A 17435-nucleotide genomic window follows, 5' to 3' on the forward strand; every position below is an offset into this window, starting at 1 on the left:
TACATCAGCATTATGAGAAAGATAATCTTATTATGTTCCTTTATACATGAGGGAACAGACACATAATAGTAACTTGCAAAAGATTACATAATTCTTTAAGTGAAAGAACAGGGATTCAAATTCAGGTAGTCTGGATCCTGTTCTATGCTGCAATATATCTTGGCATCCGTAGATACTGAAAAATCATTTTATAAATGTTTATCAACATTCCAATAAAATATTAGGTAATAAGAATGAAGGAACTACTTATTATAATAAAGATAATTTACCTGAATATAGAGTTAAAGCAAAAGAGATGGAACATATGAGAGAGAAGAAACAAATTGGATCAATTTTTACCCTAATTTAGTATTATTTTCTCAACTTCTCCCCAGAGCTCATATTGAACGTTTTGTTTTGGCAAGCATATTTTAATTTCCCAGTGTACTTTCTTGTTATCTTATTTCTCTGTCTTATGTCAGAATTTTTTTGGTTTAATTTTATGAATGCAACATCTCAAATTTTTCTAAACAGATTAATTAGGAAAGAGAAAAGTTGAATGCTATTCCCTCAGTTCTATTTTCTTCAATGTGATTTATTTTATTTTTATCCTATTTAAAATATTTTTTTAAAGTTTATTTATATTTGAGAGACAGATTGAGTACAAGCGGGGGGAGAGGCAGAGAGAGAGGGAGACACAGAATATGAAGCAGGCTTCAGACTCCAAACCTTCAGCACAAAGCCTGATGCAGGGCTAGAACCCATGAACCCTGATATAAGGTCATAACCTGAGCCAAAGTTGGATGCTCAATAGACTGAGCCACCCAGGCTCCCCTATTTTTATTCTATTAATACATCATGTAGACATTAGTTATAAACTAGAAAAGGAAAATTCTTTGAATTCTCTACATCAACAGAAATAATTTTTTGATGCTGCTTAAGGCTGAAAATTATATTGGTCAAAGATTTAAATAATAAGCTTTTCGGAATAGCTCATTGTTCAAATTTTAGTTTTATTTTATGAAATGCTTAATGCAACAATTAAGCATTTTTGTGTATTAAGGGTGTCATCAGTACACTAAGAGTTCATATGTATCAATATGTGACAGAAGTGAGATAGTGAAAGAAAGGGCAAGTAAGTTTCAATGACAAAATTCACCAACACTTAAGCAGAATAGTCCTCAATTTTTACATTGCAATACTATTGGTAAACTAGCCAATGTGAGGGCTTGAAATTTCTTCCCATAATTAGAAAAACATTTGTGCCCTGAAAGGGGTTATAACCTTAAGGACTAGGGTGTTTGGCTCATAAAATAGTAGTGGTGGAGTGCTTGCATTTTACAGAGATTTTTTCACTGTGATTCATCTCTGAGAGCACAGTTCAGATGTTGACTATCTCATTAAAGAAAAAAATCAGCTAAGAATTTATTAAGTGAATGTATCTAGGGTTATAAATGAAGGCACAGGGAAGGCAAAATCAGTACTTTCAGTGCAATAACTAGCTCATTTCTGACAATTCTAGAAAATGCTCACAGGGGTGAGGTTGCAACAATGTAAAGCTAGCTAAAGACATTACATTCAGCTGGAGTTCAGGAAACAACTCCTTGGAAAAAGGATAACTGAAGCCTCGGTTGATTTAACCTTTTCTTTTTTGAAAACTTCATTTTCTGCTCACCTTGTTGCCACGTTCTGTCCACGAGTGTGTAGAAGCGCCTGCGACCCCGTGGTGGTCCCTGCCCACCCGGCGCGGCGTCCCCGGGGCTGCAGCGGGTCCTGGGGGCGGGCTTCCGCTCCGGCTTCAGGAGGGAGCCCCCAGCAGGCTCGGAGGGCGCCCGCACCTCGCGCCGGTCCGCCAGCACGTGCCGAGAGGCCGCCGGTTGGGAGCTGGAGCGGCCGGTCCACCTGAGGTTCCTCCTGGTTCACAGCAGCGTCCCGCTCTTCCCTTTCAGTCTCTGTGGGATCTCAGTGCCGGTGGAGACCAGGCGTGACCCTCCGTGGCGGGGCGGCTCAGGGAGATGGGGCCGTGGGCGCACAGAACTTCCTCCCCGGCGCCCCCCGCGTCACACCCGCGGAGCCAGCTCCCTCGTGGCTGCTCTGGGGTGGCAGTGGCCACACGGCGCAGAGCTGGCAGAGGTGGGTTAAGATAAGACACCTCTCCAGAGGCTGGGGGTCAGCCCTGGGATCAATAACGGCGGAAGTGTGGCTTCCCGCGTCCAGGAGGCTGTCTCCGTCTGGTTAGAGAAGGTTCCGAGGCGAGGTGGCCACCCGACAGGAGTGGCTCCAGTGACAGCCGCAGACTTCACCAGAGCTGGCTGGCCCTGCTCCCGGAGGGTATGATACTGAGGGCAGCCAGGTTTTCAACGCGAGCCGCCAGCAGAAGCTTCTCCCAGGTCCTCTTGAGATTTATGAGGTAATGCCGTTACTTTTCCTTTTGTAGACGATGGTTTCGTTTGGAAGTCAAGGTTTGTGCCACCCAAATGGGTTCCTGATGAAAGGAATTTGAGGGCATCCTGCTCCTTTATTTGCAGGACATCAAGGGCTCTGGACGCTGTGAAAGTTTTCTGTGAAGTTATTATGGGAACCCAGAAAAGAGGCCTATACGACTCTGCCCAAATAGCGCAGAAATCTCACCTCTTCTAATTTGTAAATCAGAAGACACTTTTTTTTTTTTTTTTTTTTTTGAGAGACAGAGAGAGAGTGGCAGAGGGGGAGCTAGGGGCAGAGACAGAGAGAATCCAAGGAGGGGAAGAGAGTGAGAAAGAGAGAGAGAAGCAGGAAAGCAGGACTCACCAAAGTGGGGCACGAGCTCACCTGCAGCTGGGCTCATGTTGGCCTGAGGGGGGGGCCTCAAACTCAGGAACAGTGAGATCATGATCTGAACCGAAGTCAGATGCTTAAGGACTGAGCCACCTGGGCGCCCCAGAAGACACTTTCTATAACCATTTACAAAGATGCTTTTTACAGATATTATGATTTTGACCACCAGATGCGCTCAGTGTTTAGACACACATAGTAACTTTATATTGGAAGGCCTTGTTAGTAAAATCATAGATAGTGCCCACTTTAAAGGGCTGGCTTTAAATCTGGGAAGTATCTCTGTTTCTCCATTTCCTAAACTGTTAAATGGGAATATTACCTACCATTCATGGGGTTTTTGTAAAAATTTTAAAATGGTAAACTGTTAGGTACTAGGAACAGGGTCGGACATACAGTAAGTACTCAATAAATACGAGATGTTATCACGTGTCTACTACATATGAATATCGGTAATAGCAAGGTATCTTGTAGGGAAGGATAAAACTACATCTGGCTTTCTAAACAAGCAAGAAGAGATACTGCTTTTAAGTGTATTTTTCTTAGCAGCTTGCGGATAGCAATAGCTGTTGTGGAGCTCATACTCAGGGTCTGTGCTGGTTTCAAAGAAAGCTCACCATGTGTTGGGAGCTTGGCAGATGACTCAGTTCTGATTCCTTTTATGTTCACTTTCTCTCATTTTTCTTCTAAAATGCACAAGCGGCACAGCATCCATTTCTCTCCCTCTCTCCCTTTCTTCTTCCCCCCACCTTCACACATTCCCTTTACTTCAGCACACACATGCACACACACACACACACACACACACACACACACACACACACACTCTTCCACACTAGTTTCGTTTTATTTATTTTGTAACCCCCAAAGGATTCACGGAGCAGGCTGTGTGCAGCTGCCGTGTTTTCTACTGGTTAAATTGGCAGTTACCTACTGTGTGGAGTTGCTAGGAGAAGGTGAATAAGCATGATTACAGCATCATTGATGTACATAGTCTTTCAATAACAACCTGTGGAGCTCCGTGGTCTGTCTTCTGCATGGCTCTATGTGTTATTTTCTCATTGTTGCCATTAATTTTTATTGCGTTTGTTGTTAGGGCATGATATATCTTTAACTGTTGGTTCCAGATCAATGAAGAGACAAAAACCTTGGCATTTAAAACGGGCACTTTTTTCTCAGGGTGGTGCTGCTGACACTGGTTCCTACCATCTGCTTTCTTATTACATCCTGCCCTCTTTCTATTGGTAGAAGGGAATTCAGCTTCTTCTGGTGCGCTAAAGTCATTCACGTTTCTCTTGTGCATAATAGATCTCGTAAACTGTAGGAATTCTGATGTGCTTCAGTGCACCGAACGGTAACAGATGAGCTGCTTTTGGGGAGAGCTGGAACACTCAGTCGGTCAGTAGTACAGTAGCAGGCTCACATGTGCGGATTGCTCCTGTGAGGTCAGAGGATCTGTTTATACTGCTGTCTGCTTGAGAGGTTGGGTGATGTGAAGAGTGGATATGCCTGTCAAAGTCAGTAGCAATTCTGGCAGAGGCTGCCCTCAGCTTTGTAAATCTGCAGTATTTTGATAGATGAGAGATGCTACTGTATAACTGTTTGAGATTCGTAGTGGTCTGAGGAATGCTTGTTCTAGCTGCTGAAACTGACTGTAACTATATTGCCCTAGGAATATCATCATGGGGTCTACTGCTACAGAAATTGAAGAATTGGAAAACACCCCTCTTAAGTATCTGATAGGAGAACACACTGAAAAAATGTGGCAACGCCTGAAAGGAATGTGAGTAAGCTCTTTGCTTGGTTCTGTGTTTTTATTCCCACCACCCCACCCAAAACTTGACTATTAATATGACTAATTGTTCGTAATATCTGACTTTGTGGACTAGTGTTTCCTTTAGAAAGATTTTCTCTTAAAAAATAAAATGTGTGAGTGTCAGCTAACAACTTGCCTGAAGGATGGATAGTCTTTTTTGCACCTGTATGTGTAATGTAAAGTAAGGTAACTCCCTGAGAATTCACTTGACTGTTACAACACATGGTTTCCTTTATACATTCTGTATATATTCTTTAGATATGTGGTTTAGATATGCAGAAAAGTAACTAGAAAAGCTGCTTGCCAGGATACTTGCAGAAATAAAATTTCCTTCAGTAAAATAAAAAAAGAGTACTACTGATACTTATTTCTATGTGATTAGATTTTGAAAACACAAGGGCAGGAATAATATGATAAATACTTATATTCCACTGTGCTTCTTCTTTGTCTTAATTAATAATGTTTGCTTAAGAAAAAATGTGGTAAAAACACTAGTAGGATACCAAACTTATTGGAGAGTTTTGGCTTTAAATTAACCAATTCACTTCTTCTGAGAATACACAGTAGCTCATGGTATAAAATAGACCTTACTAACTTGGGCTAAGAGATGTGCTTATGTCAAACATGAAATGTAAGTACCTGGGTCAAACTTTAATTGCATTGCTATTCACCTTGCTATTTAAACAAGATTTAAGTTTTTTTCTGTCTATGCTACTAATTTCTGTTCATCTGTTCCAGCACCCTATGTATACATGCTTTATTTTAATTATAATTTAAAAATCAGGTTTAACATTTGGATAAAAATTTGCATTATGAATATATACAGGCCAGTGTAATTGCTCAGCATATTTGTAGTTCTGAAATGAAAATATATTTTCTTGTTTATAATCATAGCTGAAGGAATCCTATACCATGCAAAATAGAGATTTTCTAGGATTCATATTTCTAATGCTGCATTTACATACTGTTGTATAAATTGCAACATCTGAGTAAATTTAATGTGGTTGTTTTTATATCTATGATTTTTTTGAAAGAAAAATTATGTTAAACTTTGTTTAGAGGAAAAATTCCTTCTACTTTCCTCCACTTGAATGTATTTAATGATGTTTGTATATTTAAGTAGTATTTTCTGTATATTTTCTTACAGTTGAAGTAACATATGACATTACAGTGCACTAGTATAGAGCTCACTAATAATGCAAACAACATTTAACAGAGAACTTTTAAAAAGGAAGCCATCTTACATCATTTGAATGAATTAGAGAAATATGTTTTCAAGATCCATTGAAGACCAGAATTACAGTTTTTTGGGGAGGTGGTTCTCTAAGGAAACAAATAATCCTATAAAAGCAAGTAACAGCTTACAAAATTAATTAGCATAGATGAAAATTAAACATTGGTAGTCATCAGATGATTTGTCCTAACCTAATTAGTAGATGAACATCTGTACCGGAAAAATTATAGATCATATTACAACCTAGTTTAGATTTTCTTCCCTTTAGCAGGACAGGATGTTTTTGCTTGTTTGTTTGTTTTGTTTGTATTTGTTTTATTTTTCTGTAGTTACTTAAATGTATGAAGATGTATGGTAGTGAATCTGTGCATATGTCTTAAAAAAATTGAAAAGTGACTTTGTGTTTACCTGACATTTTAGAGCAGTTATCTGACTTTCACTTTATCAAGTGATCTCAAAGATCAATCTCATTTTATTTCAGTAGAGTCATTCAGCACTAGAGCTTCATGATTTGATATCCAACATTGATGTAAGATATAATAATACATGCATGTACTAAGTAAATTTGGTATTTTGCCTCCATAGAGTCACTGAAGGATCATTTAGGGGAAAAATTACTGAAACTAGTTTTTTAAAAAATTATTATTATTACCAAACTGATTGAAATGACTGATTGCCTTTGCATCAAAGAAAGAAGGAATTTGCATTTTGGTACTATTACTTTAACTTGTACTTTGACTTAAGACATTTTCAGTATTCTAGGTTTAGAATTTTCAAAACAAGAAGCTCTAAATCTAAAATCTGCATGACTAATGGCAACCAAATTGTTTAATTATGGTCTCTTGTGTAGTCTGCATTCATAGCAGTGATATGAGGGTCTCCTCATTCCATTGCTGGAATTGTCTTGCCTATTTAAAATGTAATATTGATTCAAACAGGATTTTTAGCTTCTTATAATCTCTACTTCTAGAATTTCACTTTTTAAGTGTTGGCAATTAAAATTATGTTATTCATGAAAGCTATCAAACAATTTTGCAATAATTTTTTAGTTTGTTCAAAAGCTCAATGAGGACTTTTAGATATTTAGAAAATGATTTTTCTACTTTTACTGTATCTAACTTCAAAGATACATTGATTTATTTCAACAGGACATTCTGTTTTTAAGTAGGTTTATAATATGTACGTTTTTGAGGTTAAATAAAAATAGAGACAAAGGTTAGTAAAATAAAGTTTATTCAAGTATACTTTAAATATGGAAACATGAACTACTGTAGGTAGATATTTATAAAAATATTTTATAAGCAATATCATATAACATAAGATTTTGTAACACTTTTTTTGAGTTGATAGAAATAATTTTTAAATTTTGTAGCACATGTGAAACATCAGTAAACTAAATTAAAATATCAATTATTCTCTACCTCTTTGTTGATTTTTTTCATTGAGTCCCTTTTTAATCTCCTTCATATAATATTTAATTGAGACACCATATTCGGTGATATGCCAAGAAGTCTCTTGTTCCTTTGTGGAAACAAAGGTGAAACCCTTTCCTCTTCCCATTTCTGATGTAGACTTGTATGCTTTATTTTATTAATTTTATTTTATAGTTATGGCTTTTTTCTTTAGCTTTCTTCAATCCATCTTCAATCCACCAACTTGTCTCTCAATATGACAGTTCAGATTCTACACTATGACTCACCATCCATGATGTTGGAAATATTAGCGAATGGCTATGGCATTATGCCCTTCATAAACAACACTTACAAAGAGTCATATACCTGTCCATACGTTATCGGTTATTTAGGACCTGGAAAACATTTCCTATTTCTTCTGCCATCTCAATACCTAATGAAATTTCTGGTTCAGAAGTTTTCTGTGACTCTGGGACCTGTACTAATTCCTGCAAACTAAGGACATTTTTCTAACACTAGTCTTTGCAAAGACTGTTAAGTTTATTGATTCTCATGAGGAACACTGATTTGAAGATTTTGATTGTTTTCATTTATGCAGTTTCCCCTCCAACTTTAGAAGGAATTCTGTTCTCTGTGTCATGGTACTTTTTCATTGTTATTTTTAATGTAAAATTGCTCCACAGCTGTGGATTTAAAAGAAAAAAAACATATTTAAAAAATTTTCCATGCGAGCATGGAACCTGATGCGGCGCTCAAACCCACAAACTTCAACATCATAACCTGAGCTGAAACAAAGTCAGACACCTAACAAACTGAGCCACTCAGACGCCCCAGAAAAAACATTTTAAGACATTGGTACTCCTCTTTCCAGTCAATGCCACTGTTCTAAGAGTTTAATGCAAGGGGCGACAGCCTTTCCAGAAAACTGTGATCAACTAGAAATTCCAGTGAACATGACATTATAACAAAAACTTATTCCGAGTGTTACCTTTTCCAGTTGTTCAACAGAAGGGAGGAAAGTTTAAACTACTTAAAACTACAAACTATTGACAAAAATCTAAGACTCATTACTTCATAGTAATTATTGCCAATCCTTTAAGCTTTTATAAATGTAGGACTAGAACCTGTGAGAATTTTACAGTTAGAAACGGACTTAACATTTTTTAACTTATTTTTTATTTTTAAAAATGTTTTCATTTATTTTTGAGGACAGAGAGAGACAAAGCATGAGCAGGGGAGGGGCAGAGAGAGAGGGAGACACAGAATCTGAAGCAGGCTCCAGGCTCTGAGCTGTCAGCACAGAACCCAATGCAGGGCTCTAATTTGTGAACCAGAGATCATGGCCTGGGCTGAGGGTAGAGGCTGAACCTAATGAGCCACCCAGGTGCCACTAAACTAACTTAATATTTGAGAATTAATTTTGCACATATAGATGCTTACCTCCGTATCTTGACAAGTGTCCAGATATTAAGATGTGGAATTGTGAATGCAACAGTTGAAAGACCTAAGCTGCTTTTTTTTCTTTTTTCCTCTGACGGGTGGCAAACACAATCATCAGTAATAGAAGCATAAAATATAGAGAAGAAGAGAGTGCAGGAGAAAGGAGGAAATGTGTAATAACCCTATAGCTAATTTAAAGTAACTGTAATTAAAGAGGGCAGTGTGTTGAACAGCTCTCAGATGCACTTGCCCAAACCCTTATCACCAAGAAGATGTAGCAGAAATACATATTTAGAATGAAAATTGGCAAAACAGGTAAAATGACAGGAGCTATTAGCACCATATTCCCAAACTGGAATTATACTTTAGGATAAAGCAGCATTATAGATTAGCAGATCTGATCCTTTTACTATCCTGCCTTCTAGTACCTTCCCTTAAAAGTTCAGCATCCTTCACCCTGTACCTGCTCCACATTTGGAACCTCTTTTCATACCTCTCCTTCTGTGGCCACCTCCCAATCAGCTTCAAGGTTGTCCCAAAGAAACATTGCGTACCACCCATCTGCATTTACTCATTTTGTTCTCTCTTCCCAAGGGAGCCACTCCTTTCTCCTCTCTCAGCCAGAGCTGCTTTTGTTCCCTGTGATGTTTTTAGAGATGTGTGGGGATGCTTCTGGTTATTGCAGTGCCTGAGGATGTTTCTGTATTCAGTGGGCAGCAGGGTTCAGGCATGATAAATGTCCTCCAGAGCTTGGGAAATTCCTTTTTCAGGAAGAATTATCCTACTCACAATGCTACTAAGGAACACTATTAAGAAATGCTCAAAGATCTTGTCTTAAATTTCACTTGCAAAGGAAATCCTTCTTGATCCTTCACACTAGGTCAGTTTCCTATATTTGGCTCGTAAAAGAACCTGGACTTCCCTTTTCATAACAAAATCTACCTTCACTACTGGACCACAAGTTCCTGAGGGCACGAATTATGTTCATTGTGTTTGCTTTTGGATCACCAGCACCTAGCACAATACCTGGAATGTGGTAGATCATGCAATAAATCCTTTTCAATGAATCAATGAATGAATAAAATTTGGAATCTTACAGTGGTTCTGACTTCAAAGTTGGAGGATCAGTCAGGTTGCCAAAATAGGGCCTAAGGTCAGGTTGGAGGAGTAGAGATAGATTCACAGATAGAATAGGGATGGAGAAGACGGGAGAAAGTAATATTTGCTTATCATCTACTAGTTGTCAGAACTTTCCAAATATAACATCTGTATGCTTACTTACTTTTCCAATGATTTCAAAAAGTAATTATCCTAAGTTGGTTAAATAGCTAGTGTCTGGCGAAGCTTGCATTTAAATACAGATTCATCTACCTGTAAAGCTTTTATTCATCTTACTTTCAAAGCACAAAAGAAGACATCCTCAGAATAGTTACCAAGAAAGATCACAGAAAAGGATGCAGAGTCGTGCTTCTGAAAACTTAGTCCATGAGCTTTGTGGTAGACAGAAGAACTGCCCCCTAGACATGTCCATGTCCTAATCCCTAGAATCTGTGAATCTGTCAAAGGGGAAGTAAGGTAGCAGATGGAATTAAGGTTGCTAGTCAGCTGACCTTAAAATATGGAGATGAGACTGCATTATCCAGCTGGGCCAAATGTAATCACAACAGTTCTTAAAAGTGGAAGAGGGAGGGAGAAGAAGAGGTCAGAATGCTCTGATGTGAGGAAGACTCAACTTGTCTTGGTCAATGATGAAGATGGAGGAAGCAGACTAGGAGGCAAGGTATGTGGGCAACCTCTAGAGGCTTGCAAAAGTAAGAGACGGATTCTTCTCTAAGCCTCCAAAAAGAATGCAGCTTTGCCAAAACTGATTTTAGCCCAGTGAAACTTGCCTCGAATTTCTGACCTACAGAACTGGAGATAATATGTTTGTGTTGTTTCAAGCTACTAAGTTTGTGCTAAATATGATGCAGCAGCAGTAAGAAACTAATACATTCCTTCTGTAATAGAGTAACAGAGTGCTGAATCAACATGACCATTTTTATATTCTTACCCTCTCCCCTACCACTACCCCCCAACACACACTTTCTCACACAGACAGGATGCTTAGGGTGAAGCCAGTCTTGGCCAGTCTATGGAGAACTGGAGTAGATGCTCTATATCTTTAGCCATTAAATAACTCCCTGTCTTCCATCTAAACCTGGTTTATATGCCTAGACCACCAATTTTCTGACAAAGCTCTGATATTGAGAGCTTATAGTAGATTCGTTTCAAATGTCAAAGAAGAATGTTTATGCTCTTTTTTGGAAATTGTTGATAAATCTTAATTTCTTTTCTCACATTGTTGAGTATATGATAGTTTTGATGGTTTTATCAGAAAAGTCAGCTTAAAAGTGTGTCCTTTAGTTATAAAAATAAAGAAAACCACCTCAAAAAAACCTATTCTGGTGTATAAATATAATCTTATTGTAAGGCTCAGTCCTTATATAATATTATGTTATATTTATAGAATAGATATCATTGAGGTAAAATACCTTAGAGATTAAAAACTGAACTGTGGAATCAGTCAGGTATTTTCTAATACCATCTGTCCTTTAGCTGTGTGACCATGGAAAATGTATTAACTTTTCTAAACTTTACTTTCTTTATTTGTAAAATCCAATTATTTGATTTGTTCACTCATTCAGTAAATACCCACTGGTTGTGTACTGTGTCAGGCACTAGTTTAGGTAGATGAGCCTACAGTTTAGTAGAGGAAACAAACATCAAAAAGGTGAATTATAAAAAAAAATAAGTTAATATAGAGTAAGAACTGACCTTAAGAAAATGCACAAGAGTTACTTGGGAAAGTATTTTGGTTAGGAATGATCTATCTTAGAAGGTGCCTTTTCAGCTGAGACATAGACAAAACCTCATGAGATCTTGGGGTCGGGGTGGGGTTAATGAATGACACCTCTCCTCAGCAGGGGCAAAGTCTGCCCTCCTAAATGTGCTTTCACAGATGAGACTGTGATTTGTATAAGCAGAATATCCCTTCCTCACTCTCTGAAAAGGATAGCTTGCACCCCCAGGTCTAATTCTTTATTCACAATTCACCAACCAAGTGCTCTTCCTCCTTTGTGAAAGAATGTGAAAAGTGGCAAAGGGAGGCCTGAAAGGCTTTTTCAGGTGAAGGTTTTTCCACTTGAAAGGGAAGCATTTGGATCTGGGTATCTGCATATTGCCCAAATCAAGGTAGTGCAAATTAAGTAAAATAATGTGTATAAGAAATATAGCACAGGGGTTGAGCATCTGACTTAAAAAAATTTTTTTTAACATTTATTATTGAGAGACAGACATAGAGCATGAGCAGGGGAGGGGCCGAGAGATAGACACAGAATCTGAAGCAGGCTCCAGGTTCTGACCTGTCAGCACAGAGCCTGACGCAGGGCTCCAACTCACAAACCATGATATCATGACCTGAGGTGAAATTGGACGCTTGACCAACTGAGCCACCCAGGCGCCCCACACCTGACTTTTGATTTTGGCTCAGGTCGTGGTCTCACCATTCATGAGATTGAGCTCTGTATGGAGATCTCAGCTGACAGCAAGGAGTCCGCTTGGAATTCTCTCTCTCCTTCTCTCTCTGCCCTTCCTCCTGCTTGCACACATGCATGCATGGGCTCTCTCTCTCAAAATAAATATTAAAAAGCAGAAATATAGGGGCACCTGGGTGGCTCAGTTGGTTAAGAATCCGACTTCGGCTAGGCTCAGGTCATGATCTCACGGTCAATGAATTCAAGCCCCACGTCAGGCTCTGTGCTGACAGCTCAGAGCCTGGAGCCTGCTTTGGATTCTGTCTCCCCACCTCTTCGCTCCTCCCCAGCTCACGCTCAGTTCTCTCTCTCAAAAATGAATAAATGTTAAAAAAATTTTTTAAAAAAGAAATAGCACAATACCTGGCACACAGTAACCTTCTCAAAACACTGTAGTTATTAATATTTCCATAATCTTAACCATTCTTATGTGTATATAAACTCTGCTATTTAACAGCTATATGATCTTCTCTAAATTGATTGATTTTTTGATGCCTTAGATTTCGTATCTGTAAAGTGGGAATGATATCATTATGTATCTCCTAGATATTAAAAAGATTAAGTGAATGAATCTTAAGAACATCTTAGAACAGTGTCCAGAATTCAAGAATTCTAGCTGTTGTCATTATTATTACTAATATTATATGGAAAAGCAGAATTCTATTTTTTTTAAAGTAATTTTCTCGTCAGAATCTGTGGAGAGAGTCAGGTTGTTAGATGAGAAAAGAAGACCTTCTATTAGTTCAATGGAGGTGCTCTTGCCAAGATTCCCAGGCTTTTATACTCAAGGATTTACATTTCCTTGGGGAAGGAGTGATGGGTGTGTAAGGAGAGAGAGCTGATGAAGAGAAGTGGGCTAGCCTTGGAGTTTCACCTATAGAATTGCCTTGATGGATTCAGCACCCTTTATTCAGTGTCATGTGGTGGACTTAGAATTGATTTTAGGGCTCTATAATCATGTATAAACCAGGGCCAATCTGATTTCCTGAGTCACTCTGGCTTGAAAATCATTCTTTAGGTCTTTTGTTATCCCAGTCTGGTTCTCAATGGATTTGACTTCCAAGTAATTACTGTCATGTCCCATAGTCCTTCCTTTTGCTGATTCATTTTAGAAAATACAAAATTACCATTATAGTATTAGATTTTGTCCCTTATTCTAATATATTTCAATCAGCTAATCAAATGTAAATATTTGAGCAAGTCTGATTCCCATCCAAAAGGTCTGTGCTATAAGCCTTTTGGATAGGAAAGGGACTGTTCACTAACATCATTAAACAGATGATAATGTTAAAGGCTCATGAGAATCACAGTATTCCAAATATCTGGTCTGAGCAAGTATTAGGCATGATTATTTATTGTCAAAGAAGCACATAAAAGTGATAATAGGTCATGAGAGGCATATAAATGAAACATTATGACTTTTTTGGTTTCTTCTTTAAACTACAGTTTCCTGAGTTGTTTAAAGATATTGTATTTTATTTTACATTTTATAAAATAATTAAAAACATAAATTTTTACCAAATAGGCTGAGAAAATGCTCAACGCAGATCATTTCTTCTAGGTAAATTTTTTTTTATTTATAGCTACTCAGATATGCTTATATTAAGGCATGAAAAAATAGTAGAGTCCTAAGTACAGTGTTCATAGGCTTTAAGTGTTCATAGTGTTCAAGAAAGTGTTCATACAGTGTTCATAGTGTTCAAGAAAACAGAGGTCAGCCATAATTAAACTCTGCATAAGAGTGGAAGATCAAAGGATTCTTGCAGTTTTGTATGAGTCAGGTGCTTGATGATTTAGAAGAAAATTAAAATAGATTTTGTATTAGATTCATAGTGGCACATGTACCCCGATGTTTATAAGCACTTTCAACAATTGCCAAATTATGGAAAGAGCCTAAATGTCCATCAACTAATGAATGAATAAAGAAGATGTGGTTTATATATTCAATGGAATACTACTTGGCAATGAGAAAGAATGAAATCCTGCCATTTGCAGCAATGTGGATGGAACTGGAAGGTATTATGCTGAGGGAAATAAGTCAGTCAGAGAAGGACAGATATCATATGTTTTCACGCATATGTGGATCTTGAGAAACTGAACAGAAGACCATGGGGGAAGGGAAGGTGGAAAAAAACAGATACATACAGAGAGGGAGGGAGGCAAACCACAAAAGACTCTTCAATACAGAGAACAAAATGAGGGTGGGTGGGGCGGGGTGGGCGAGAGGGAAAATGGGTGATGGACATTGAAGAGGGCACTTGTTGGGATGAGCACTGGGTGTTGTATGTAAGCCAATTTGACAAAAATACTATATTCATTAAAAAAGGTGAACTTTCTAAGACTTGGTTCAAAATAAACTGCCTTTGGGGCAGGATAAGAAAATACTGAACAACTTGGGCATTAATCATATTCCTTAGTTAGCTCAAACTCATAATTGAATCATAGTATTAATCATATTTTATAATTTTTTTGCTTTATAATTTCTAAAAGATTTTTCTTTTGATCTGTGTGGTTCAGCACAATTATTCCCAGTTTTTCTGATGAGAAAACTGAGCCTCAAAAGACATTAAATGACTTGATCAATGTGTCCTGGGTAGTAAGGGGAAGGCCAGATTCCTAAGCCCATACCTCTTCCAAACAACACTGACTTAGATAATTCCATTAACACTCAGACTCACTATAAAACCTGATATTTCAGGAATTAAAAACTATTCTCTTGTTTTGATTTTTCCACAATCCTGCCATCTGTTTGCCTAGTTTTGCATACTCCAAGGGGAGTTATCACTTGGCAAATGCTTTAGATGTCAGAAACTCCCTGGTTCTATTTCTCTCCTTCTCTTAGGCATGTACAACCATTACCTCTTTAATCAGCTTATTTTAACAATGATCCTAGCTAGTATCTTCAAAGGAATTTGACTTTTCCTAAATCATCTTGTCCCTTCAGAGCTTGGACACTTATAAAATTATTTTAATTTATTTGGCCTTTGATATCCCAAACAACAGAGAAAAACAAACGACTCTATGTCTACATAGTAGAGATATCTGGGTGTCTGTCTCTGAAGATTTTCATTTATAAATAAGAATAAAGCCAGGGGTTTTGTTGATTAAAATAGGTTATAAGTATTTTATAGAGTTCCTGGGTGGTTCAGTCAGTTAAGCATCCGACTCTTGATTTCAGCTCAGGTCATGATCTCAGTGTCATGAGATCAAGCCTGGTGTTGGGTTCTGTGTTGGGTGTAGAGCCTACTTGAGATTCATATTCTCTCTCTCTCTCTCTCTCTCTCTCTCTATCTCTCTCTCTCTCTCTCTCCCTCTCTCTCCACCTCCAACCCTCCCCTGCTTATGCATGCGTGCTTGTGTGTTCTGTCTCTCTCAAAAAATAAACCTAGGTATTTAATTCTTCCTATGCTGCTTCTTCTTGTTATAAAGGATTTCATGCATATAATAAAGTTCTTTCCTGAAGTAAAGTGAGCTGAATCTTTTCTCTTTTTGTTTACTTTAGAAAAATCATCTAAATGGAGTTTATTCTGTTTCATTCCCCACAGAGAACATAAACTATGTAAAGGCACACAACATTTTTCTCATTCTTTTAGACTGCATTTGGAGACGGTTATTAGAGGAGTTAAGGACCTCCTTTCTAACCTTTAGAACTCTCAAAATCTCTAGTACACCCAACTGGTACTGACTAAAAAAGTGTATTTATAAATGTGACTCTCTTAATATTTCATCCTCTAGCAAATCGCTGCCTTAATATCTCAAATTTTCCAAAGAGCTATTTCCCAGAAATTCTTCCATGCTTTTGTTCACAGTTGCAATATGGCCCAATTTGTGACTTCCAATAACCACTCTTGGATCATCCCTCCCATACTGACTCTGAGCTTGGCCATACAACTTGCTTTGGCCAGTGGGATCTTAGCAAATGTGACACAAGTAAAGATTTGGAAAGGGCTTATGCATTGGAGTATACTCTCTTTTGCCATTCTTTGGAACTCTTATACCAGCCTGGTCGAGCTTACTGAAGGATGAGCATGTGAAGCAGATATAAACCATTACAGTTGAGTCCCCTCTTAAAGCAACCAAACCATTAACTACCAGACATGTGAGTGAAGTCACCTGGGACTGTCTAACTTACTCAAAGTCATAAGGAAGTAATAAATGTTTATTGTTTTTGGCCACTAGCTGCAAGATGTTTGTTGCACAAAAACTGCCAACTGATATACACTCAAAATTAAGCTATTGGCTTATAAATGTTTCAGATAATACTTCTCTGGTTTTCACAGTTTTTTTCCCCACTACTACTCTACTTTTTTCCATCTCATCATCTCCTATCATTTACTTCTCTGATCCAATGAAAAGATTATGAAAATAAAAATTGAAGTCTCTATTTTCAGAAAATCAGTTCGATAAAACTCTCTTCCACTTATTTCCACCAACAACAATATCAATTGCATGTCCCTACTTACAATATTTCTTCCAATACATGATTTGTCAATGACCTCTGTGCTGAAGTTGTGTTCCTCTTAGGTTTCTGTGAACAAATGTAATTTCCCATCAAATAGAAGAGAAACGTAGAATCGTAGAATAAGGCAAGGAAACTGCCTGGTTGCATAAGGAAAGATGGTTCATATCCTGTTACCCTGGCAACAGGCACTGGGAAGGCCAGGGCTCCCCACACATCCTGTTGCCCTGACAACAGGTCATGCAGGGCATGGGAAGGCCCAGTTTCTACTCTTCTAGGCCTCTTCTTTGCAACCACAATGAAAAAGGAGAAAGTGATTTTCCATCTTGTTCCTCCTTACCTACATATTTCTTCTACTATGTGAATCACTCCAGTATAAGTTATCTTTACCTACATAGGGGAGGGTAAGAAAAACGTGACCTCAGTTTTTACATTCATAAGCTCTGAAACATTTGCTAATTTTTGATTGGGTCAAAGGAGTAAGTGATAGAAAAAAAAAAGAGAGAGAGAGAGAGGGATGGAACCAAAGCAGTAGGGGGTATAAATTGTGGAAACCAGGTAAGTAGTATATGAATAATGTGGCAGCCAAGAGCTAATTTGGGATATGTATCACTTAGCTACATTGGATAAGCATAGCTAATTTTTAGGGTGTTCATCTGAGAAAGTCACATATGTGAAATGGTTGTTTATTTTGTTACCTCTATTTTGT

At 37.9% G+C, this 17435-nt stretch overlaps 1 protein-coding gene and 1 pseudogene across 5 annotated transcripts in view; both read left to right on the plus strand.

The window, feature by feature from the left end:
- LOC131490396 (transforming acidic coiled-coil-containing protein 3-like) overlaps window positions 1-2121 on the plus strand; it is a 62689-nt pseudogene extending 60568 nt beyond the window's left edge.
- A 204-nt stretch (window positions 2122-2325) lies between these two features.
- PDE1A (phosphodiesterase 1A) overlaps window positions 2326-17435 on the plus strand; it is a 326360-nt gene continuing 311250 nt past the window's right edge. Inside the window, exons 1-2 of one of the 5 annotated variants that reach the window (XM_058712176.1) lie at window positions 2326-2389; window positions 4466-4576. In XM_058712176.1, the coding sequence (XP_058568159.1) occupies window positions 2385-2389; window positions 4466-4576 (116 nt within the window). In that variant the 5' untranslated portion in view covers window positions 2326-2384. Of the gene's footprint in view, window positions 2390-3638; window positions 3750-4072; window positions 4239-4465; window positions 4577-17435 lie in introns of those variants that run through there. The other 4 variants (XM_058712177.1, XM_058712190.1, XM_058712181.1 and 1 more) reach the window with 4 other exon arrangements.

This window comes from Neofelis nebulosa, chromosome 2 (assembly GCF_028018385.1).
Source record: "Neofelis nebulosa isolate mNeoNeb1 chromosome 2, mNeoNeb1.pri, whole genome shotgun sequence".
NCBI classification, from domain to species: domain Eukaryota; kingdom Metazoa; phylum Chordata; class Mammalia; order Carnivora; family Felidae; genus Neofelis; species Neofelis nebulosa.